The sequence below is a fragment of the Salmo salar genome, chromosome ssa29 (assembly GCF_905237065.1).
Source record: "Salmo salar chromosome ssa29, Ssal_v3.1, whole genome shotgun sequence".
In the NCBI taxonomy this organism is placed as follows: Eukaryota; Metazoa; Chordata; class Actinopteri; order Salmoniformes; family Salmonidae; genus Salmo; species Salmo salar.
The window spans coordinates 41,369,036-41,392,886 of NC_059470.1; the positions used below are offsets into that span (position 1 = coordinate 41,369,036).

At 48.3% G+C, this 23,851-nt stretch overlaps 1 protein-coding gene across 8 annotated transcripts in view; it reads left to right on the plus strand.

Annotated features, from left to right (window-relative positions):
* The window catches only part of LOC106590692 (tetratricopeptide repeat protein 21B), an 83,254-nt gene that overhangs the window by 32,775 nt on the left and 26,628 nt on the right, over nucleotides 1–23,851 (plus strand). For 6 of the 8 annotated variants that reach the window (XM_045710874.1, XM_045710871.1, XM_045710875.1 and 3 more), the window contains 8 exons: nucleotides 3,934–4,091; nucleotides 7,089–7,286; nucleotides 7,633–7,785; nucleotides 7,866–8,024; nucleotides 11,129–11,239; nucleotides 19,698–19,940; nucleotides 20,644–20,835; nucleotides 23,330–23,440. In XM_045710874.1, the coding sequence (XP_045566830.1) occupies nucleotides 3,934–4,091; nucleotides 7,089–7,286; nucleotides 7,633–7,785; nucleotides 7,866–8,024; nucleotides 11,129–11,239; nucleotides 19,698–19,940; nucleotides 20,644–20,835; nucleotides 23,330–23,440 (1,325 nt within the window). The remainder of the gene's footprint in view (nucleotides 1–3,933; nucleotides 4,092–7,088; nucleotides 7,287–7,632; nucleotides 7,786–7,865; nucleotides 8,025–11,128; nucleotides 11,240–19,697; nucleotides 19,941–20,643; nucleotides 20,836–23,329; nucleotides 23,441–23,851) is intronic. The other 2 variants (XM_045710873.1, XM_045710872.1) reach the window with 2 other exon arrangements.

Genomic DNA, 23,851 nt, shown 5'->3' on the forward strand with positions numbered 1-23,851 from the left:
AGAATTAACGTGGCAGGTTAGGGAGAATTAACATAGCAGGTTAGGAGAATTAACGTGGCAGGTTAGGAGAATTAACGTAGCAGGTTAGGAGAATTAACGTGGCAGGTTAGGAGAATTAACGTGGCAGGTTAGGAGAATTAACGTGGCAGGTTAGGAGAATTAACGTGGCAGGTTAGGAGAATTAACGTGGCAGGTTAGGAGAATTAACGTGGCAGGTTAGGAGAATTAACGTGGCAGGTTAGGAGAATTAACGTGGCAGGTTAGGAGAATTAACGTAGCAGGTTAGGAGAATTATTGTAGCATGTTAGGAGAATTAACGTGGCAGGTTAGCAGGTTAGGAGAATTAACGTAGCAGGTTAGGAGAATTAACGTAGCAGGTTAGGAGAATTAACGTAGCAGGTTAGGGAGAACTAATGTGGCAGGTTAGGAGAATTAACGTGGCAGGTTAGGAGAATTAACGTTGCAGGTTAGGAGAATTAACGTAGCAGGTTAGGAGGTTAGGAGAATTAACGTGGCAGGTTAGGAGGTTAGGAGAATTAATGTAGCAGGTTAGGAGAATTAACGTGGCAGGTTAGGAGGTTAGGAGAATTAATGTAGCAGGTTAGGAGAATTAACGTGGCAGGTTAGGAGAATTAACGTGGCAGGTTAGGAGAATTAACGTGGCAGGTTAGGAGAATTAACGTGGCAGGTTAGGAGAATTAACGTAGCAGGTTAGGAGAATTAACGTAGCAGGTTAGAAGAATTAACGTGGCAGGTTAGGAGAAAAATAACGTGGCAGGTTAGGAGAATTAACGTGGCAGGTTAGGAGAATTAACGTGGCAGGTTAGGAGAATTAACGTGGCAGGTTAGGGAGAATTAACGTAGCAGGTTAGGGAGAATTAACGTGGCAGGTTAGGGAGAATTAACATAGCAGGTTAGGGAGAATTAACGTAGCAGGTTAGGGAGAATTAACGTGGCAGGTTAGGGAGAATTAACGTAGCAGGTTAGGGGGAATTAACGTGGCAGGTTAGGTGGAATTAACGTGGCAGGTTAGGAGAATTAACGTAGCAGGTTAGGAGAATTAACGTAGCAGGTTAGGAGAATTAACGTGGCAGGTTAGGGAGAATTAACGTGGCAGGTTAGGAGAATTAACATGGCAGGTTAGGAGAATTAACGTGGCAGGTTAGGAGAATTAACGTAGCAGGTTAGGAGAATTAACGTGGCAGGTTAGGAGAATTAACGTGGCAGGTTAGGAGAATTAACGTGGCAGGTTAGGAGAATTAACGTAGCAGGTTAGGAGAATTAACGTAGCAGGTTAGAAGAATTAACGTGGCAGGTTAGCAGGTTAGGAGAATTAACGTAGCAGGTTAGAAGAATTAACGTGGCAGGTTAGCAGGTTAGGAGAATTAACGTAGCAGGTTAGGAGAATTAACGTAGCAGGTTAGGAGAATTAACGTAGCAGGTTAGGGAGAATTAACGTAGCAGGTTGGGAGAATTAACGTAGCAGGTTAGCAGGTTAGGAGAATTAACGTGGCAGGTTAGGAGAATTAACGTGGCAGGTTAGGAGAATTAACGTAGCAGGTTAGGAGAATTAACGTAGCAGGTTAGGAGAATTAACGTAGCAGGTTAGGAGAATTAACGTAGCAGGTTAGGGAGAATTAACGTAGCAGGTTAGGAGAATTAACGTAGCAGGTTAGCAGGTTAGGAGAATTAACGTGGCAGGTTAGGAGAATTAACGTGGCAGGTTAGGAGAATTAACGTAGCAGGTTAGGAGAATTAACGTAGCAGGTTAGGAGGTTAGGAGAATTAACGTAGCAGGTTAGGAGAATTAACGTAGCAGGTTAGGAGAATTAACGTAGCAGGTTAGGAGAATTAACGTGGCAGGTTAGGGAGAATTAACGTGGCAGGTTAGGAGAATTAACGTGGCAGGTTAGGAGAATTAACGTGGCAGGTTAGGAGAATTAACGTGGCAGGTTAGGAGAATTAACGTGGCAGGTTAGGAGAAGCGAAGTGGCAGGTTAAGGAGAATGAACGTGGCAGGTTAGGAGAATTAACGTACTGTAGCAGGTTAGGAGAATTAACGTGGCAGGTTAGGAGAATTAACATAGCAGGTTAGGAGGAGCGACGTGGCAGGTTAGGAGAATTAACGTGGCAGGTTAGGAGAATTAACGTGGCAGGTTAGGGAGAATTAACGTGGCAGGTTAGGGAGAATTAACGTGGCAGGTTAGGAGAATTAACGTAGCAGGTTAGGAGAATTAACGTGGCAGGTTAGGAGAATTAACGTAGCAGGTTAGGAGAATTAACGTGGCAGGTTAGGAGAATTAACGTAGCAGGTTAGGAGAATTAACGTGGCAGGTTAGGGAGAATTAACGTGGCAGGTTAGGAGAATTGACGTGGCAGGTTAGGAGAATTGACGTGGCAGGTTAGGGAGAATTAACGTGGCAGGTTAGGGAGAATTAACGCAGCAGGTTAGGAGAATTAACGTGGCAGGTTAGGAGAATTAACGTGGCAGGTTAGGAGAATTAACGTGGCAGGTTAGGAGAATTAACGTGGCAGGTTAGGGAGAATTAACGTGGCAGGTTAGGGAGAATTAACGTGGCAGGTTAGGGAGAATTAACGTGGCAGGTTAGGAGAATTAACATAGCAGGTTAGGAGGAGCGACGTGGCAGGTTAGGAGAATTAACCTGGCAGGTTAGGAGAATTAACGTGGCAGGTTAGGGAGAATTAACGTGGCAGGTTAGGAGAATTAACGTGGCAGGTTAGGGAGAATTAACGTGGCAGGTTAGGAGAATTAACGTGGCAGGTTAGGAGAATTAACGTAGCAGGTTAGGAGAATTAACGTGGCAGGTTAGGAGAATTAACGTAGCAGGTTAGGAGAATTAACGTGGCAGGTTAGGGAGAATTAACGTGGCAGGTTAGGAGAATTGACGTGGCAGGTTAGGAGAATTGACGTGGCAGGTTAGGGAGAATTAACGTGGCAGGTTAGGAGAATTAACGCAGCAGGTTAGGAGAATTAACGCGGCAGGTTAGGAGAATTAACGTGGCAGGTTAGGAGAATTAACGTGGCAGGTTAGGAGAATTAACGTGGCAGGTTAGGGAGAATTAACGTGGCAGGTTAGGGAGAAATAACGTGGCAGGTTAGGAGAATTAACATAGCAGGTTAGGAGGAGCGACGTGGCAGGTTAGGAGAATTAACGTGGCAGGTTAGGAGAATTAACGTGGCAGGTTAGGAGAATTAACGTGGCAGGTTAGGAGAATTATCGTGGCAGGTTAGGGAGAATTAACGTGGCAGGTTAGGAGAATTAACATAGCAGGTTAGGAGAATTAACGTGGCAGGTTAGGGAGAATTAACGTGGCAGGTTAGGAGAATTGACGTGGCAGGTTAGGGAGAATTAACGTAGCAGGTTAGGAGAATTAACGTGGCAGGTTAGGAGAATTGACGTGGCAGGTTAGGAGAATTAACGTGGCAGGTTAGGAGAATTGACGTGGCAGGTTAGGAGAATTAACGTGGCAGGTTAGGAGAATTGACGTGGCAGGTCAGGAGAATTGACGTGGCAGGTTAGGAGAATTAACGTGGCAGGTTAGGAGAATTGACGTGGCAGGTTAGGAGAATTGACGTGGCAGGTTAGGAGAATCGACGTGGCAGGTTAGGAGAAGCGACGTGGCAGGTTAGGAGAATCGACGTAGCAGGTTAGGAGAATTGACGTAGGCGTCTATCACCTAGCCCATGTATCACCTAGCCCTAAATTATGACTCACAAGTTAACTTGATGAGCAGAGATGAATGATAAACTACCAATATAAAATGGATTGGGGGTAAGGACCTGCAACAGACTAGATGCCTCCTGCTCCTATGAGCCGTTCTGGCTAGGACAAAGTTTACTTACTTTATTATATACAATATTACTATTTTTAAACATCTATCTCTCTGTCTGGGTTTATGTCAACCTGTCAGGTGACAGCCAGTCCGCTCAGCAGTTCCTGGATTTCTGTCTGGAGAGAGACCCGACCATCGCTGAGGTCCACCTGCTGCAGGCCAGGATACATCTCCATGAGGGAGACTACAACCTCTGCTTTCAGTCTCTGGAGACCGGAGTCAGTCACACCTTCCAGGTTTAATAGTGTAGAGATCAGACTGGAGTCATCCACACCTTCCAGGTTTAATAGTGTAGAGATCAGACTGGAGTCATCCACACCTTCCAGGTTTAATAGTGTAGAGATCAGACTGGAGTCATCCACACCTTCCAGGTTTAATAGTGTAGAGATCAGACTGGAGTCATCCACACCTTCCAGGTTTAATAGTGTAGAGATCAGACTGGAGTCATCCACACCTTCCAGGTTTAATAGTGTAGAGATCAGACTGGAGTCATCCACACCTTCCAGGTTTAATAGTGTAGAGATCAGACTGGAGTCATCCACACCTTCCAGGTTTAATAGTGTAGAGATCAGACTGGAGTCATCCACACCTTCCAGGTTTAATAGTGTAGAGATCAGACTGGAGTCATCCACACCTTCCAGGTTTAATAATGTAGAGATCAGACTGGAGTCATCCACACCTTCCAGGTTTAATAGTGTAGAGATCAGACTGGAGTCATCCACACCTTCCAGGTTTAATAGTGTAGAGATCAGACTGGAGTCATCCACACCTTCCAGGTTTAATAGTGTAGAGATCAGACTGGAGTCATCCACACCTTCCAGGTTTAATAGTGTAGAGATCAGACTGGAGTCATCCACACCTTCCAGGTTTAATAGTGTAGAGATCAGACTGGAGTCATCCACACCTTCCAGGTTTAATAGTGTAGAGATCAGACCGGAGTCATCCACACCTTCCAGGTTTAATAGTGTAGAGATCAGACTGGAGTCATCCACACCTTCCAGGTTTAATAGTGTAGAGATCAGACTGGAGTCATCCACACCTTCCAGGTTTAATAGTGTAGAGATCAGGCTGGAGTCATCCACACCTTCCAGGTTTAATAGTGTAGAGATCAGACTGGAGTCATCCACACCTTCCAGGTTTAATAGTGTAGAGATCAGACTGGAGTCATCCACACCTTCCAGGTTTAATAGTGTAGAGATCAGACCGGAGTCATCCACACCTTCCAGGTTTAATAGTGTAGAGATCAGACTGGAGTCATCCACACCTTCCAGGTTTAATAGTGTAGAGATCAGACTGGAGTCATCCACACCTTCCAGGTTTAATAGTGTAGAGATCAGACTGGAGTCATCCACACCTTCCAGGTTTAATAGTGTAGAGATCAGACTGGAGTCATCCACACCTTCCAGGTTTAATAGATGGGTTCTTTCACTGTAGGGGGATTGATTGTGTTACATAAAGGGTCACTTCCGAATTTAGTGTATCCAGCATCACCCCTCTCTCCCTCTCTCTTTCTCCCTCTTGCCATCCATCCCTCCCCCTCTCTCGTTCTCCCTCTTTCTCTTTCCATCCCTCCCCCTCTCTCGCTCTCCCTCTTTCTCTTTCCATCCCTCCACCTCTCTCGTTCTCCCTCTTTCTCTTTCCATCCCTCCACCTCTCTCGTTCTCCCTCTTTCTCTTTCCATCCCTCCCCCTCTCTCTTTCTCCCTCTCTTCTCTTTCCATCCCTCCCTCTCTCCCTCTTGCCATCCCTCCCTCTCTCTTTCTCACCCTCTCCCTCTCTCCATCCCTCCCCCTCTCTCTTTCACCCTCTTTCCATCCCTCCCCCTCTCCCTCTCTCCATCCCTCCACCTCTCTCTATCCCTCCACCTCTCTCCATCCCTCCCCCTCTTCTCCCTCTTTCCATCCCTCCCCCTCTCCCTCTCTCCATCCCTCTCCCTCTCTCCATCCCTCCATCTCTCTCCATCCCTCCCCCCTCTCGCTTTCTCCCTCCCTCCCCCTCTCCCTCTCTCCATCCCTCTCCCTCTCTCCATCCCTCCCCCTCTCCCTCTCTCCATCCCTCTCCCTCTCTCCATCCCTCCCCCTCTCCCTCTCTCCATCCCTCTCCCTCTCTCCATCTCTCTCTCCATCCCTCCCCCTCTCGCTCTCTCCATCCCTCCCTCTTTCCATCCCTCCCCCTCTCTCTCTCCCTCTTTCCATCCCTCCCCCTCTCTCTTTCTCCCTCTCCCTCTTTCCATCCCTCCCCCTCTTTTCTCCCTCTTTCCATCCCTCCCTCTCTCCCTCTTGCATCCCTCCCTCTCTCTTTCTCACCCTCTCCCTCTCTCCATCCCTCCACCTCTCTCTATCCCTCCACCTCTCTCCATCCCTCCCCCTCTCTCTTTCTCCCTCTTTCCATCCCTCCCCCTCTCCCTCTCTCCATCCCTCCACCTCTCTCTATCCCTCCACCTCTCTCCATCCCTTCCCCTCTCTCTTTCTCCCTCTTTCCACCCCCTCCCCCTCTCTCTTTCTCCCTCTTTCTATCCCTCCCCCTCTCTCTTTCTCCCTCTCTCCCTCTTTCCATCCCTCCCCCCTCTCTCTTTCTCCCTCTCCCTCTTTCCATCCCTCCCTCTTCCACTCCCCCCCCTCTTTCTCTTGCCATCCCTCCCTCCCCCCTCTCTTTCTCCCTCTCTCCCTCTCTCCATCCCTCCCCCTCTCTCTTTCTCCCTCTTTCCATCCCTCCCCCTCTCCCTCTCTCCATCCCTCCACCTCTCTCTATCCCTTTCCCTCTCTCCATCCCTCTCCCTCTCTCCATCCCTCCACCTCTCTCTTTTTATCCCTCCACCTCTCTCCATCCCTCCCCCTCTCTCTTTCTCCCTCTTTCCATCCCTCCACCTCTCTCTATCCCTCTCCCTCTCTCCATCCCTCTCCCTCTCTCCATCCCTCCACCTCTCTCCATCCCTCTCCCTCTCTCCATCCCTCTATCTCTCTCCATCCCTCCCCCTCTCGCTTTCTCCCTCTCTCCCTCCCTCCCCCTCTCCCTCTCTCCATCCCTCTCCCACTCTCCATCCCTCCCCCTCTCGCTTTCTCACTCTCTCCCTCTCTCCATCCCTCCCCCTCTCCCTCTGTCCATCCCTCTCCCTCTCTCCCTCTCTCCATCCCTCTCCCTCTCTCCATCCCTCCCTCTCTCCATCCCTCCACCTCTCTCCACCCTTCCATCCCTCCTCTCTCCATCCCTCCACCTCTCTCCACCCCTCCCTAGGTGCTAGATCTCCCCCAGTACCACCTACTGAAAGCCCGTGCATCGCGGGGTGTTGGGAAGCTAGAGGAGGCCATCACGTCCCTGAAGGTGGCGATGAGGATCCAAGCAGCGGGTGGGAGAGAGGCCCACGTCAGCAACACTCAGCGTGTGTCTGTCTATCTGGAACTGGCTGAGGCACTGAGACTACACGGAGAACCAGTACACTACATTTCTACTTAGATTGATTGAGTGATTGATTGATTGATTGACCGATTGGTTGATTGATTACTACTTTGCTTATGGTAGTCCGTCATGTCCGATGATTACTTCCTTCCACTTCTACCTATATTGATGACTTGTGGCTATAGAGTCCAATCCTCTAGCCACATGTTCAGTTTTGGTTAGTTTGTGGAAGTGCATTTCGGACCTCATGCAATCCTGTAACACTTTCGTTGCCCGTGACCCAGTCTTCTCATCTTCGAGCTTACTAGCAGAGCTGTTGCCAGGTAGACAGTGTAGTGTGTGTGTCTATAAACCCCTTCCATCCCTCCTCCTCTCCTGCCAGCATGAGTCCACCATGGTGCTGCAGGACGCTGTCGTTGAGTTCGCTGGTACCCCAGAGGAGATCTGTGTGACAATAGCTAACGTGGACATGGCCTTGGCTAAAGATGACCTGGACACAGCCCTCAGCGTCCTCAGAGGCATCACACCGGACCAGGTTGTGAAGACACTGTTCCGTTCTTTCTTAAGTTAATGGACGATAAGAGTACATCTTCCTTTTCTTCTTCTTCTCTTCAGACACACTACGCAGCGGCCAAGGAGAAGATGGCCCTCATATACCTGCAGAGATGCAAAGACAAGAAGCTGTACATAGCCTGCTATAGGGAGATCAGAGATGAACTACCCGGGCCTCAGTCCTCTATCCTTCTGGGGGACGCCTACATCAATATACAAGAGGTATAACGAGAGCTGCTCATCTGTAACCCAGTAGGTAGAGCATGAAGCTTGGTCCTCTAACTCAGTAGTTAGAGCATGAAGCTTGGTCCTCTAACTCAGTAGGTAGAGCATGAAGCTTGGTCCTCTGTAGCCCAGTAGTTAGAGCATGAAGCTTGGTCCTCTGTAACTCAGTAGGTAGAGCATGAAGCTTGGTCCTCTAACTCAGTAGGTAGAGCATGAAGCTTGGTCCTCTGTAACTCAGTAGGTAGAGCATGAAGCTTGGTCCTCTGTAACCCAGTAGGTAGAGCATGAAGCTTGGTCCTCTGTAGCTCAGTAGGTAGAGCATGAAGCTTGGTCCTCTGTAACTCAGTAGGTAGAGCATGAAGCTTGGTCCTCTGTAGCTCAGTAGGTAGAGCATGAAGCTTGGTCCTCTGTAGCTCAGTAGGTAGAGCATGAAGCTTGGTCCTCTGTAACCCAGTAGGTAGAGCATGAAGCTTGGTCCTCTGTAGCTCAGTAGGTAGAGCATGAAGCTTGGTCCTCTGTAACCCAGTAGGTAGAGCATGAAGCTTGGTCCTCTGTAACCCAGTAGGTAGAGCATGAAGCTTGGTCCTCTGTAACTCAGTAGGTAGAGCATGAAGCTTGGTCCTCTTTAACTCAGTAGGTAGAGCATGAAGCTTGGTCCTCTGTAGCTCAGTAGGTAGAGCATGAAGCTTGGTCCTCTGTAGCTCAGTAGGTAGAGCATGAAGCTTGGTCCTCTGTATCTCAGTAGGTAGAGCATGAAGCTTGGTCCTCTGTAACTCAGTAGGTAGAGCATGAAGCTTGGTCCTCTGTAACTCAGTAGGTAGAGCATGAAGCTTGGTCCTCTGTAACTCAGTAGGTAGATCATGAAGCTTGGTCCTCTGTAGCTCAGTAGGTAGAGCATGAAGCTTGGTCCTCTTTAACTCAGTAGGTAGAGCATGAAGCTTGGTCCTCTGTAGCTCAGTAGGTAGAGCATGAAGCTTGGTCCTCTAACCCAGTAGGTAGAGCATGAAGCTTGGTCCTCTAACCCAGTAGGTAGAGCATGAAGCTTGGTCCTCTGTAACTCAGTAGGTAGATCATGAAGCTTGGTCCTCTGTAACTCAGTAGGTAGATCATGAAGCTTGGTCCTCTGTAACTCAGTAGGTAGAGCATGAAGCTTGGTCCTCTGTAACTCAGTAGGTAGAGCATGAAGCTTGGTCCTCTGTAACTCAGTAGGTAGATCATGAAGCTTGGTCCTCTGTAACTCAGTAGGTAGAGCATGAAGCTTGGTCCTCTGTAACTCAGTAGGTAGAGCATGAAGCTTGGTCCTCTGTAACCCAGTAGGTAGAGCATGAAGCTTGGTCCTCTGTAACCCAGTAGTTAGAGCATGAAGCTTGGTCCTCTGTAACTCAGTAGTTAGAGCATGAAGCTTGGTCCTCTAACTCAGTAGGTAGAGCATGAAGCTTGGTCCTCTGTAGCTCAGTAGGTAGAGCATGAAGCTTGGTCCTCTGTAACTCAGTAGGTAGAGCATGAAGCTTGGTCCTCTGTAGCTCAGTAGGTAGAGCATGAAGCTTGGTCCTCTGTAGCTCAGTAGGTAGAGCATGAAGCTTGGTCCTCTGTAGCTCAGTAGGTAGAGCATGAAGCTTGGTCCTCTGTATCTCAGTAGGTAGAGCATGAAGCTTGGTCCTCTGTAACTCAGTAGGTAGAGCATGAAGCTTGGTCCTCTGTAACTCAGTAGGTAGAGCATGAAGCTTGGTCCTCTGTAACTCAGTAGGTAGATCATGAAGCTTGGTCCTCTAACCCAGTAGGTAGAGCATGAAGCTTGGTCCTCTAACTCAGTAGGTAGAGCATGAAGCTTGGTCCTCTGTAACCCAGTAGGTAGAGCATGAAGCTTGGTCCTCTGTAACCCAGTAGTTAGAGCATGAAGCTTGGTCCTCTGTAACTCAGTAGTTAGAGCATGAAGCTTGGTCCTCTGTAACTCAGTAGGTAGAGCATGAAGCTTGGTCCTCTGTAGCTCAGTAGGTAGAGCATGAAGCTTGGTCCTCTGTAACTCAGTAGGTAGAGCATGAAGCTTGGTCCTCTGTAGCTCAGTAGGTAGAGCATGAAGCTTGGTCCTCTGTAACTCAGTAGGTAGAGCATGAAGCTTGGTCCTCTGTAGCTCAGTAGGTAGAGCATGAAGCTTGGTCCTCTGTAACTCAGTAGGTAGAGCATGAAGCTTGGTCCTCTGTATCTCAGTAGGTAGAGCATGAAGCTTGGTCCTCTGTAAGCCAGTAGGTAGAGCATGAAGCTTGGTCCTCTGTAGCCCAGTAGGTAGAGCATGAAGCTTGGTCCTCTAACCCAGTAGGTAGAGCATGAAGCTTGGTCCTCTGTAACTCAGTAGGTAGAGCATGAAGCTTGGTCCTCTAACCCAGTAGGTAGAGCATGAAGCTTGGTCCTCTGTAACTCAGTAGGTAGAGCATGAAGCTTGGTCCTCTGTAGCTCAGTAGGTAGAGCATGAAGCTTGGTCCTCTGTAGCTCAGTAGGTAGAGCATGAAGCTTGGTCCTCTGTAGCCCAGTAGGTAGAGCATGAAGCTTGGTCCTCTGTAGCCCAGTAGGTATACCATGAAGCTTGGTCCTCTAACCCAGTAGGTAGAGCATGAAGCTTGGTCCTCTGTAACTCAGTAGGTAGAGCATGAAGCTTGGTCCTCTAACTCAGTAGGTAGAGCATGAAGCTTGGTCCTCTGTAGCCCAGTAGGTAGAGCATGAAGCTTGGTCCTCTAACTCAGTAGGTAGAGCATGAAGCTTGGTCCTCTGTAGCCCAGTAGGTAGAGCATGAAGCTTGGTCCTCTGTAGCCCAGTAGGTAGAGCATGAAGCTTGGTCCTCTGTATCTCAGTAGTTAGAGCATGAAGCTTGGTCCAATGCCAGGATAGTGGGTTCGATTTCTGGGCCCAGCCATATGTAAAAATCAATACTAATATGCACCATGACTAAGTGAATTAAATAGGGTATTAAATGGCATATGTTTTACCTGTCACACCAGTGGTTCCTTGTGGTCTGCATATTATTGACTGTCTATACCACATTATTGGGGCTTTGCAAATGCATTGACACAGACGGGTATATGAAATATCACATTTCTATTCTGCAGCCAGAGAGAGCTATCGAGGTGTATCGAGAGGCAACGAGAGGGACGGTTCGGGATGCAACCCTGTCCAGAAAGATGGGCCAAGCCTATGTGAAGACCCATCAGTACAACCAGGTATTGTAGACGGGAAAGGCTGCGGCAAAGGTTCAAGCACCAATACTGCTCAGTGCTCACACAGGACATTCTTCCCCTTTTTAGACTATTTCTCAAGAGTGGAAGCTGTTTTTGTTTGCCATTTTACGAAGGAATGTTCTCATACTGTTCCCTCCCTCCTCATTCTATTTCTTACCTGATTGGTCCTGCAGGTTGTCAGTCACTGAGTGTTTATGTCACTGACCTGATTGGTCCTGCAGGTTGTCAGTCACTGAGTGTTTATGTCACTAACCTGATTGGTCCTGCAGGTTGTCAGTCACTGAGTGTTTATGTCACTAACCTGATTGGTCCTGCAGGTTGTCAGTCACTGAGTGTTTATGTCACTAACCTGATTGGTCCTGCAGGTTGTCAGTCACTATAAGTGTTTATATGTAACCTGATTGGCTTCCACCACAGGTCTCATCAGCAAAGAGTTCCTTGGGGCTGTGTCGTCGTCCATCTTGGGGCTGTGTCGTCGTCCATCTTGGGGCTGTGTCGTCCATCTTGGGGCTGTGTCGTCCATCTTGGGGCTGTGTCGTCCATCTTGGGGCTGTGTCGTCGTCCATCTTGGGGCTGTGTCGTCCATCTTGGGGGTCCATCTTGGGGCTGTGTCGTCCATCTTGGGGGTCCATCTTGGGGCTGTGCCATCCATCTTGGGGCTGTGTCGTCCATCTTGGGGCTGTGTCGTCCATCTTGGGGGTCCATCTTGGGGCTGTGTCGTCCATCTTGGGGCTGTGTCGTCCATCTTGGGGCTGTGTCGTCCATCTTGGGGCTGTGTCGTCCATCTTGGGGCTGTGCAGTCCATCTTGGGGCTGTGTCGTCCATCTTGGGGCTGTGTCGTCCATCTTGGGGCTGTGTCGTCCATCTTGGGGCTGTGCAGTCCATCTTGGGGCTGTGTCATCCATCTTGGGGCTGTGTCGTCCATCTTGGGGCTGTGTCGTCCATCTTGGGGCTGTGTCGTCCATCTTGGGGCTGTGTCGTCCATCTTGGGGCTGTGTCGTCGTCCATCTTGGGGCTCGTCCATCTTGGGGCTGTGTCGTCGTCCATCTTGGGGCTGTGTCGTCCATCTTGGGGCTGTGTCGTCGTCCATCTTGGGGCTGTGTCGTCGTCCATCTTGGGGCTGTGTCGTCGTCCATCTTGGGGCTGTGTCGTCCATCTTGGGGCTGTGTCGTCCATCTTGGGGCTGTGTCGTCCATCTTGGGGCTGTGTCGTCCATCTTGGGGCTGTGTCGTCCATCTTGGGGCTGTGCCGTCCATCTTGGGGCTGTGTCGTCCATCTTGGGGCTGTGTCGTCGTCCATCTTGGGGCTGTGTCGTCCATCTTGGGGCTGTGCCGTCCATCTTGGGGCTGTGCCGTCCATCTTGGGGCTGTGTCGTCCATCTTGGGGCTGTGCCGTCCATCTTGGGGCTGTGCCGTCCATCTTGGGGCTGTGTCGTCCATCTTGGGGGTCCATCTTGGGGCTGTGTCGTCCATCTTGGGGCTGTGTCGTCCATCTTGGGGCTGTGTCGTCGTCCATCTTGGGGCTGTGTCGTCGTCCATCTTGGGGCTGTGTCGTCCATCTTGGGGCTGTGCCGTCCATCTTGGGGCTGTGCCGTCCATCTTGGGGCTGTGTCGTCCATCTTGGGGCTGTGTCGTCCATCTTGGGGCTGTGTCGTCCATCTTGGGGCTGTGTCGTCCATGATGACAACAGGGCCTCCAGGACTGAAGTTTCTCTTAGTTTGGTTCCACTGTGTATCTGTTGTTAAGGTCTTCTCTCATTACCCTTTTCATCTCCTTTGGTCAGGGATGGCTCCGTATCTTTTTCCACCAGAACATCACGGGTGACGTGGTCCAGGACAGGCTTGATGGCTGACAGTGTCACTCGTGTCTCTGAGCAAGTTTACAGATGCATTTGCCTCAGAGGTTCAAGAATCTGGCACAGTTGTTCCCATGACACTTATGTCGGCATCCTTGGGTCATCAGATGCCATGTTCCTCTTTCTCCAGCCGGTGTCGCACAGACTGGCTGCTGTTGGCTGAGGAAACGCTCAAGCATCTTGTGTGTAGATCCCCCATCGGGTCACCACATCATGGATCAGAGCCTTCTGTGGCATGTTGAGGGCAGCTTGCTTTTCTCTCAGTTCTCTCCTTCTCTTCCAGGTCCGTGAGAAGCCTCGGACCAGCTGACGACAGGCCTTGACTGCTGTGTCAACTCTGCTGAATTTTCAGAACCTTTGAGATGGCCAGGTTCAAATGATGGCCAAAGGACCCAAAGCCACAGATCTGGGAACTCTGCAAAAGCCTTGATCATGTTTGTTGCCTTGTCTGTGGTTATGCAGACCAGGTCTTGTTAATCACCCACTCTTCCAGTATATTCTCCAAAAACACTGTTGTGAGCTGAGTGATCTTCTGGGAAGAACTGTGTTTCCAGGCAGTTTGATTCCAGTTGCCAGTCTGGTTGTGAGGTAATGGATAGTGAAGCTGATGGAGGGTTGACCACCCCCAGCTTTCACTGGTCCAGAGGTCAGTAGTTGGTCCAGAGGTCAGTAGTTGGTCCAGAGGTCAGTAGTTGGTCCAGAGGTCAGTAGTTGGTCCAGAGGTCAGTAGTTGGTCCAGTGGTCAGTAGTTGGTCCAGAGGTCAGTAGTTGGTCCAGAGGTCAGTAGTTGCAGCAAAACCATGTGCCTTTGAGCTAAACTTTTTCCAACATTAACCTGGTTGTACAGGTTTGGGATTTCAGTCTTGGGAAAATAATGTTTGTGATGTCACTTTGTAGTGAGGCACGACAACCTTCATCAGCCTCAGAAAGCCAGGCCTCTCAACGATATGAAATGGCATCATGTCCTTTGCAGTGTAATATGAAAGGGCTGCAGTGAGGTCTTGAGTATGTTTTGATGTGGATGCATAAGCAGCCTGCCTTTTTAAACGCTTGCTGGAGTGTCTGTGTCACAACTGTAGATGAGGAGGGACCAGTAGCGTCACTGGGTTTACCTGCTGCACGCCCTCTCTGTAAACAAGGGGATAGCAAATGTTTTATGTTATAATTATTATTATTATTATTCACACACACACACACACACACACACACACACACACACACACATATACTAAAATGTGTTGCGTTTGAGTGTATGCAATGACCCCATGCACAATTTAAATAAATACAAATGAGTCTTAAGAAGACAGTGATAGTAACTGCAATGAGCCCAACAATTGACATAAATACAGGAGTCTTGTAGGGGAGTCTTGCATGGGAGTCTTGCATGGGAGTCTTGCAGGGGAGTCTTGCAGGGGAGTCTTGCAGGGGAGTCTTGCAGGGGGGTCTTGCAGGGGAGTCTTGCAGGGGAGTCTTGTAGGGGAGTCTTGTAGGGGAGTCTTGTAGGGGAGTCTTGTAGAGGAGTCTTGTAGGGGAGTCTTGCAGGGGAGTCTTGCAGGGGAGTCTTGCATGGGGGTCTTGTAGGGGAGTCTTGTAGGGGAGTCTTGTAGGGGAGTCTTGCAGGGGAGTCTTGCAGGGGAGTCTTGTAGGGGGAGTCTTGCAGGGGAGTCTTGCATGGGAGTCTTGTAGGGGAGTCTTGCAGGGGAGTCTTGTAGGGGAGTCTTGCAGGGGAGTCTTGCAGGGGGGTCTTGCAGGGGAGTCTTGCAGGGGAGTCTTGTAGGGGAGTCTTGTAGAGGAGTCTTGTAGGGGAGTCTTGTAGAGGAGTCTTGTAGGGGAGTCTTTCAGGGGAGTCTTGCAGGGGAGTCTTGTAGGGGAGTCTTGTAGGGGAGTCTTGCAGGGGAGTCTTGCAGGGGAGTCTTGTAGGGGAGTCTTGTAGGGGAGTCTTGTAGGAGGGTCTTGTAGGGCGGTCTTGTACGGGGGTCTTGTAGGGGAGTCTTGTAGGGGAGTCTTGCAGGGGAGTCTTGTAGGGGAGTCTTGTAGGGGAGTCTTGCAGGGGAGTCTTGTAGGGGAGTCTTGTAGGGGAGTCTTGTAGGGGAGTCTTGTAGAGGAGTCTTGTATGAGAGTCTTGTAGGGGAGTCTTGTAGGGGAGTCTTGTAGAGGAGTCTTGTAGGGGAGTCTTGTAGGGGAGTCTTGTAGGGGAGTCTTGTAGGAGAGTCTTGTAGGGGGGTCTTGTAGGGGAGTCTTGTAGGGGAGTCTTGCGGGGGAGTCTTGTAGGGGAGTCTTATAGGGGAGTCTTGTAGGAGAGTCTTGTACAGGAGTCTATAGTGTTTCTTCCACTGGAACACTTTTACAACCAAGTCCACGACTGCCGGATTCTAAATGAATAAAATGTGTTGGTTGGGTGACTAAACTACATAACGTGTTATCATGTGCAATGGGCGAATAGAGTCTGCAGGCACACGACGGATACTGCAGCAGAACAACGTGTAGTGTTTCTACCAGAGTAGGTAACACTGGAAGCTTCAGTTTACATTAATGACACGCTATTAGCAAGTTAGACAGACAAACCATGACATTTTCCCCCATTCCCAAGTCCCCACGTCATGCATTGAGCTAAAAGTTAACTTATCTTGCATTCGCTATAAAGTAGTGGTTGGTGGTCACAAAGATGACTCAAGAGATTTGAAGTGTTGCCCCCATTTCGCAGCAATTATTTTAGTTGCATGTGCTGCAGACAGGGTGACCATCTTCGAATAAGTTTCCGTCAGCACTCTTGTAAAACCCAAAATACGACCACACTTCAGATTTGGTCCTCTTAGAAGGTTAAAAAAATCTCCCGAGCGCTGTCACTTCCTTCCACCATGTTTTCACAGAAAACAAACCCCACGTTGCATGCTGCGCCTGCGTCAGACTGTTGCCAACTTTGGTTGATGCTGGACAGTATTTCCCATGAGTTTTTCAAACCGTGGTAATCAAACACGGTTTTAATGATAATTACAATTTGAAACGGTATTACTAACCGTCAGGAATTTTACCATGGTTTATCGTGAAAACCATTACAGACTACAAAGGGACACACAGCCGAGAGCTGCCCAGTGACACGAGTCTACCAGACGAGCTAAACTACTTCTATGCTCGCTTCGAGGCAAATAACACTGAAACATGCATCAGAGCACCAGCTGTTCCGGAAGACTGTGTGATAACGCTCTCCGCAGCCGATGTAAGACCTTTAAACAGGTCAACATTCACAAGGCCGCAAGGCCAGACGGATTACCAGGACGTGTACGCCGAGCATACACTGACCAACTGGCAAGTGTCTTCACTGACATTTTCAAATTCTCCCTGACCGAGTCTGTAATACCAATATGTTTTAAGCAGACCACCATAGTCCCTGTGCCCAAGAACACTAAGGTAACCTGCCTAAATGACTACAGACCCGTAGCACTCACGTCTGTAGCCATGAAGTGCTTTGAAAGACTGGTCATGGCTCACATCAACACAATTATCCGAGAAACCCTAGACCCACTCCAATTTGCATACCGCCCCAACAGATCCACAGATGATGTGATCTCTATTGCACTCCACACTGCCCTTTCCCGCCTGGACAAAAGGAACACCTATGTGAGAATGCTATTCATTGACTACAGCTCAGCGTTCAACACCATAGTACCCTCAAAGCTCATCACTAAGCTAAGAACCCTGGGACTAAACACCTCCCTCTGCAACTGGATCCTGGACTTCCTGATGGGCCACCCCCAGGTGGTGATGTAGGTAACAACACATCCGCCACGCTGATCCTCAACACACGTCACATCAGGGGTGCCTGCTCAGCCCCCTCCTGTACTCCCTGTTTACTCATGACTGCACGACTCCAACACCATCATTAATTTTGCCGATGACATAACAGTGGTAGGACTAATCACCAATAACGAGACAGTCCAAACACGACAAGGCTATCATTAAATGTGAAGACTGTATATTATCAAATCAATTCTCTAGGTTTAATTATTACGTGATTAAACTAATCATGTAAACATTAATTAACTTGGAAGTCGGGGCACCACGGGAAAACTCTTCAGATATTTTAATATCATATCAGTTAGTCTTCCATTAATGATTGTTATTATATATCAGTTCTCATTACTGAACATCGCAAACCCTTGGATATCTGCACGAACCCTAGCCAAAATCGTGAATCAGCGATATACAAATTGTCTGAATTATTTATTTACTAACTAACTAAATAATCACACGGAATTACATAACAAACAAACAGCAGATATTGGTTACTAACAATGATAGAAAAGTCCCTAGTGGGCTAACCCGATATGACGGCTTGGTAGACAAAGGAAAGGGGTGGGGACGTGAGACAGAGCGTGAAAGACAAAATGGATCACTACACACAGTGGATAATTATAATCATTGAAATGCTAATCCTTTGCACATGAACGGCCGCTCATTCGACAATAATTGCGATGTATATATTTACGCCCGTATGTCGTTGCTGTCTCTCCGTTGAAAACTCTCGATCGTCCTGTAGAGTTCATCAGAGTCTCTGGTTAACTTTCCCAGAAGTCACAATATCTTTCGTGGTTGCAGATGGTTAGAATGGTTACTTCAGAGTACCATTTAGAAATGTTCTCATAGAATAGATGCTTCGGCGGTTGTCTGTATTCTAGTTCTAGATTTACGTCATTTCTAGCTGCAGTTTAGTAATTAGTATCTAAGATTTGCTCTTATTCTGTAGGGATCGATAGTCTCAGAGTTTAACCATTTCCACACTCGTCATGACTGTCCCTTAAGTGTCCACGGACCATTCCCACGTTCTCAAAAGTAGAAATATTGTTTAATTCTCCCATTTGGGGATTAGGAGTTTTGAACTAAGAGAAGCTCTTTGTTCTGGTAGACTCTCTCCCTCAATACTGCATGGCAGTTTCTACCAGGTATTTATGACCTATCGAGAGAGAGAGAGAGCCTCGCCCAGGGCATGTCATGAAAGCCTATATGGAGGAGGTCAGAGACCTGGCCGTGTGATGCCAGGACAATAACCTCTCCCTCAACATGATCAAGACAAAGGAGATGATTGTGGACTACAGGAAAAAGAGGACGGAGCACGCCCCCATTCTCATCGACGGGGCTGTAGTGGAGCAGGTTGAGCACTTCAAGTTCCTTGGTGTCCACATCACCAACAAACTGACATGGTCCTATGACACCACCCGGTATAGAGGTCCTGGATGGCAGGAAGCTTGGCTCCAGTGATGTACTGGGACGTACGCAGTACCCTCTAGCGCCTTCGGTCGGTCAGATGCAGAGCAGTTGTCATACCAGGCGTTGATGCAACCGGTCAGGATGCTCTCGATGGTGCAGCATTAGAACTTTTTGAGGATCTGAGGACCCATGCCAAATCTTTTCAGTCTCCTAAGGGGGAATAGGTTTTGTCGTGCCCTCTTCACGACTGTCTTGGTGTGTTTGGACCATGTCAGTTTGTTGGTGACGTGGACACCAAGGAACTCTCGACCTGCTCCACTACAGCCTTGTGGATGGGGGCGTGGTTGGCCCTCCATTTCCTGTAGTCCTCGATCATCTCCTTTGTCTTGCTAACATTGAAGGGAGAGGTTGTTGTCCTGGCGCCACACTGCCAGGTCTCTGACCTCCTCCCTATAGGCTGTCTCCTCGTTGTTGGTGATCAGGTCCTACCACCAGGTCTCTGATCAGGTCCTACCACCATAAATCAGGCCTCTGATCAGGTCCTACCACTCTGACTCCCTAAGCTTCGGATAGTCCAAATTAGGTCTACCACAGGTCTCTGATAGGTCTAACCAGCTCTGACAGGCTACACAGACACCAGGTCTCTGATCAGGTCCTACCACCAGGTCTCTGACCTCCTCCCTATAGGCTGTCTCATCGTTGTCGGTGATCAGGCCAACCACTGATGGTGTTGGAGTGGTGCTTGGCCACGCAGTCGTGGGTGAACAGGGAGTACAAGAGGGGACTGAGCACGCACGCCAGAGGAGCCCCCGTGTTGAGGATCAGCATGGCAGATGTGTTGTTACCTACCCTCACCACCTGGGGGCGGCCCGTCAGGAAGTCCAGGATCCAGTTGGAGAGGGAGTTGTTTAGTCCCAGGGTCCTTAGCTTAGTGATGGGCTTGGAGGGTACTATGGTGTTGAACACTGAGCTGTAGTCAATGAATAGCATTCTCACATAGGTGTTCCTTTTGTCCAGGTGGGAAAGGGAAGTGTGGAGTGCAATAGAGATTTGGATCATCTGTGGATCCGTTGTTGCAGTATGCAAATTGGAGTGGGTCTAGGGTTTCTGGGATAATGGTGTTGATGTGAGCCATGACCAGCCTTTCAAAGCACTTCATGGCTACCGACGTGAGTGCTACGGGTCGGTAGTCATTTAGACAGTCCCTGTGCCCAAGAAAGTGAAGGTAACCTATGGTCAGTCACTATGAGAGTGTTTTATATGAAAACTGTTTGTTCCTGCAGACTATCAGTCACTGAGAGTATTTATGTCGAACCTGATTTGTCCTGTAGGCTGTCCGTCACTATGAGAGTATTTATATCTAACCCAATTGGTCTTGCAGGCTGTCCGTCACTATGAGAGTGCAGTGAAGCTGGGCGGTCATGACTCTCTGGTGGTGGACCTGGTAGAGCTGCTACTGAAGCTGCGTCAGTATGGCAAGGCCCAGAGGACTCTGATGACCGCTCTGCACTGTGATGATGGAACACTGACCGTCTCCAGCCTGATGAGCAACGTCCAGTACTTCCTGCTGCTAGCCAGAGCACACTATGCTGACCAGGGATCAGTCCAGGACACACTAGAGAAGGTAAGGCTTAGAGTTAGGGTTACTCTGGAGAAGGTCAGGGTTATAGTTACTCTGGAGAAGGTCAGGGTTAGAGTTAGGGTTACTCTGGAGAAGGGCAGGGTTAGAGTTAGGGTTACTATGGAGAAGGTCAGGGTTAGGGTTACTATGGAGAAGGTCTGGGTTAGGGTTACTATGGAGAAGGTCAGGGTTAGGGTTACTATGGAGAAGGTCAGGGTTAGAGTTAGGGTTACTATGGAGAAGGTCAGAGTTAGGGTTACTATGGAGAAGGTCTGGGTTAGGGTTACTCTGGAGAAGGTCAGAGTTAGAGTTACTCTGGAGAAGGTCAGAGTTAGAGTTAGAGTTACTCTGGAGAAGGTCAGAGTTAGGGTTACTCTGGAGAAGGTCAGGGTTAGGGTTACTCTGGAGAAGGTCAGAGTTAGGGTTACTATGGAGAAGTTCCGGGTCAGGGTTACTATGGAGAAGGTAGGGCTCACTAAGCTGATCAGTCCAGGACACCTTAGAGAAGGTCTTAGAACAATGACATGTTGATACAGTCATTTTCCACTTGTGTTAATGTTGTCAGTGACAGCAGACAGTACAGTAACTAAGCATCTCTCAGTATGACTGGAGCTAGTTTGTGACAGTGTAACAAGTTCTATGTGAGGAGGACTTCCTTTTCAAATGGGGCTGTGTGTTTCTTCCGCGGTGTTCGTCTCTCCCACAGGCCCACAGCGTCCAGCTGAGCGTCCTGAAGCGTTGTCAGACAGAGAGCCCAGAGCTGCTGGAGCAGGAGAGGACCGTGCTGTGCTCCATCTGTTGTCAGCTGGCCAGACACTACCGTAGCAGGACCCATGTAGACAGTACCAAGTATTACTACAACCAGGCTATAGTAGCCATCGGGAGGACAGACAACAAGGTTAGTATTACTACAACCAGGCTATAGTAGCCATCTGGAGGACAGACAACAAGGTTAGTATTACTACAACCAGGCTATAGTAGCCATCGGGAGGACAGACAACAAGGTGTAGTATTACTACAACCAGGCTATAGTAGCCATCGGGAGGACAGACAACAAGGTTAGTATTACTACAACCAGGCTATAGTAGCCATCAGGAGGACAGACAACAAGGTTAGTATTACTACAACCAGGCTATAGTAGCCATCGGGAGGACAGACAACAAGGTTAGTATTACTACAACCAGGCTATAGTAGCCATCGGGAGGACAGACAACAAGGTTAGTATTACTACAACCAGGCTATAGTAGCCATCAGGAGGACAGACAACAAGGTGTAGTATTACTACAGCCAGGCTATAGTAGCCATCGGGAGGACAGACAACAAGGTTAGTATTACTACAACCAGGCTATAGTAGCCATCGGGAGGACAGACAACAAGGTTAGTATTACTACAACCAGGCTATAGTAGCCATCGGGAGGACAACAAGGTTAGTATTACTACAACCAGGCTATAGTAGCCATCGGGAGGACAGACAACAAGGTGTAGTATTACTACAGCCAGGCTATAGTAGCCATCGGGAGGACAACAAGGTTAGTATTACTACAACCAGGCTATAGTAGCCATCGGGAGGACAGACAACAAGGTTAGTATTACTACAACCAGGCTATAGTAGCCATCAGGAGGACAGACAGGAAGTGAGGTGTGTGGGCAGTTTGTCTTGTCGTTTTCTCTGTAACTAGAGAACTGATCTAGCGTGTGATATATATATATATACAGTTGAAGTCAGAAGTTTACATACACCTTCGCCAAATACATTTAAACTCAGTTTTTTCACAATTCCTGACATTTAATCCTAGTAAAAATTCCCTGTTTTAGGTCAGTTAGGATCACCACTTTATTTTAAGAATGTGAAATGTCAGAATAATAGTAGAGAGAATGATTTATTTCAGCTTTTATTTCTTTCATCACATTCCCAGTGGGTCAGAAGTTTACATGCACTCAATTAGTATTTGGTAGCATTGCCTTTAAATTGTTTAACTTGGGTCAAACGTTTTGGGTAGCCTTCCACAAGCTTCCCACAATAAGTTGGGTGAATTTTGTCCCATTCCTCCTGACAGAGCTGGTGTAACTGAGTCAGGTTTGTAGGCCTCCTTGCTCACACACACTTTTTCAGTTCTTCCCACAAATGTTCTATGGGATTTAGTTCAGGGCTTTGTGACGGCCACTCCAATACCTTGACTTTGTTGTCCTTAAGCCATTTTACCACAACTTTGAAAGTATGCTTGGGGTCATTGTCCATTTGGAAGACCCATTTGTGACCAAGCTTTAACTTCCTGACTGATGTCTTGAGATGTTGCTTCAATATATCCACATAATTTTCCTGCCTCATAATGCCATCTATTTTGTGAAGTGCACCAGTCCCTCCTGCAGCAAAGCACCCTCACAACATGATGCTGCCACCTCCGTGCTTCACGGTTGGGATGGTGTTCTTCGGCTTGCAAGCCTCCCCCTTTTCCTCCAAACATAACGATGGTCATTATAGCCAAACAGTTCTATTTTTGCTTCATCAGACCAGAGGACATTTCTCCAAAAAGTACGATCTTTGTCCCCATGTGCAGTTGCAAACCGTAGTCTGGCTTTTTTATGGCGGTTTTGGAGCAGTGGCTTCTTCCTTGCTGAGCGGCCTTTCAGGTTATGTCGATATAGGACTCGTTTTACTGTGGATATAGATACTTTTGTACCTGTTTCCTCCAGCATCTTCACAAGGTCCTTTGCTGTTGTTCAGGGATTGATTTACACTTTCACACCAAAGTACGTTCATCTCTAGGAGACAGAACGCGTCTCCTTCCTGAGCGGTATAACGGCTGCGTGGTCCCATGGTGTTAATACTTGCGTACTATTGTTTGTTCAGATGAACCTGGTACCTTCAGGCGTTTGGAAATTGCTCCCAAGGATGAACCAGACTTGTGGAGGTCTACAATTTTTTTGTCTGAGGTCTTGGCTGATTTCTTTTGATTTTCCAATGATGTCAAGCAAAGAGGCAATGAGTTTGAAGGTGGGCCTTGAAATACATCCACAGGTGCACCTCCAATTGACTTACATGATGTCAATTAGCCTATCAGAAGCTTCTAAAGCCATGACATCATTTTCAGGATTTTTCCAAGCTGTTTAAAGGCACAGTCAACTTAGTGTATGTAAACTTCTGACCCACTGGAATTGTGATACAGTGAATTATAAGTGAAATAATCTGTCTGTAAACAATTGTTGGAAAAATTACTTGTGTCATGCAGAAAGTAGATGTCCTAACCGACTTGTCAAAACTATAGTTTGTTAACAAGAACCTTGCGGAGTGGTTGGAAAACGAGTTGAAATGACTCCAACCTAAGTGGATGTAAACTTCCGACTTCAACTGTATGTATATTCTGTAGATCTGATCTATACTCCCCTCTCAGATCGGTCTGGAGATGGCCCAGTTCTACCTGGAGAACGGGAAGACAGATGAAGCCCTGATGCAGGTAGAGGAGGTGCTGGGAAAGCATGCCTTCCACCCTGACGCCACAATGGTACAATCCTCTCTCCTCTACATACACTATATATGCAAAAGTATGTGGACACCCATTCAAGTTAGTGGATTCGGATATTTCAGCCGCACCCGTTGCTGACAGGTGTATAAAATTGAGCACACACCCATGCAATCTCCATAGACAAACAATGGCAGTAGAATGGCCCGTACTGAAGAGCTCAGTGACTTCAAACGTGGCACCGTCATAGGATGCCACCTTTCCAATAAGTCAGTTCGTCAAATTTCTGCCCTGCTAGAGCTGCCCCGGTCAACTGTGTGTGCTGTTATTGTGAAGTGGAAACGTCTAGGAGCAACAATGGCTCAGCCGCGAAGTGGTAGGCTACACGAGCTCACAGAATGGAACCGCCGAGTGCTGAGGCGCGTTATCATTGTCTGTCTTCGGTTGCAACAC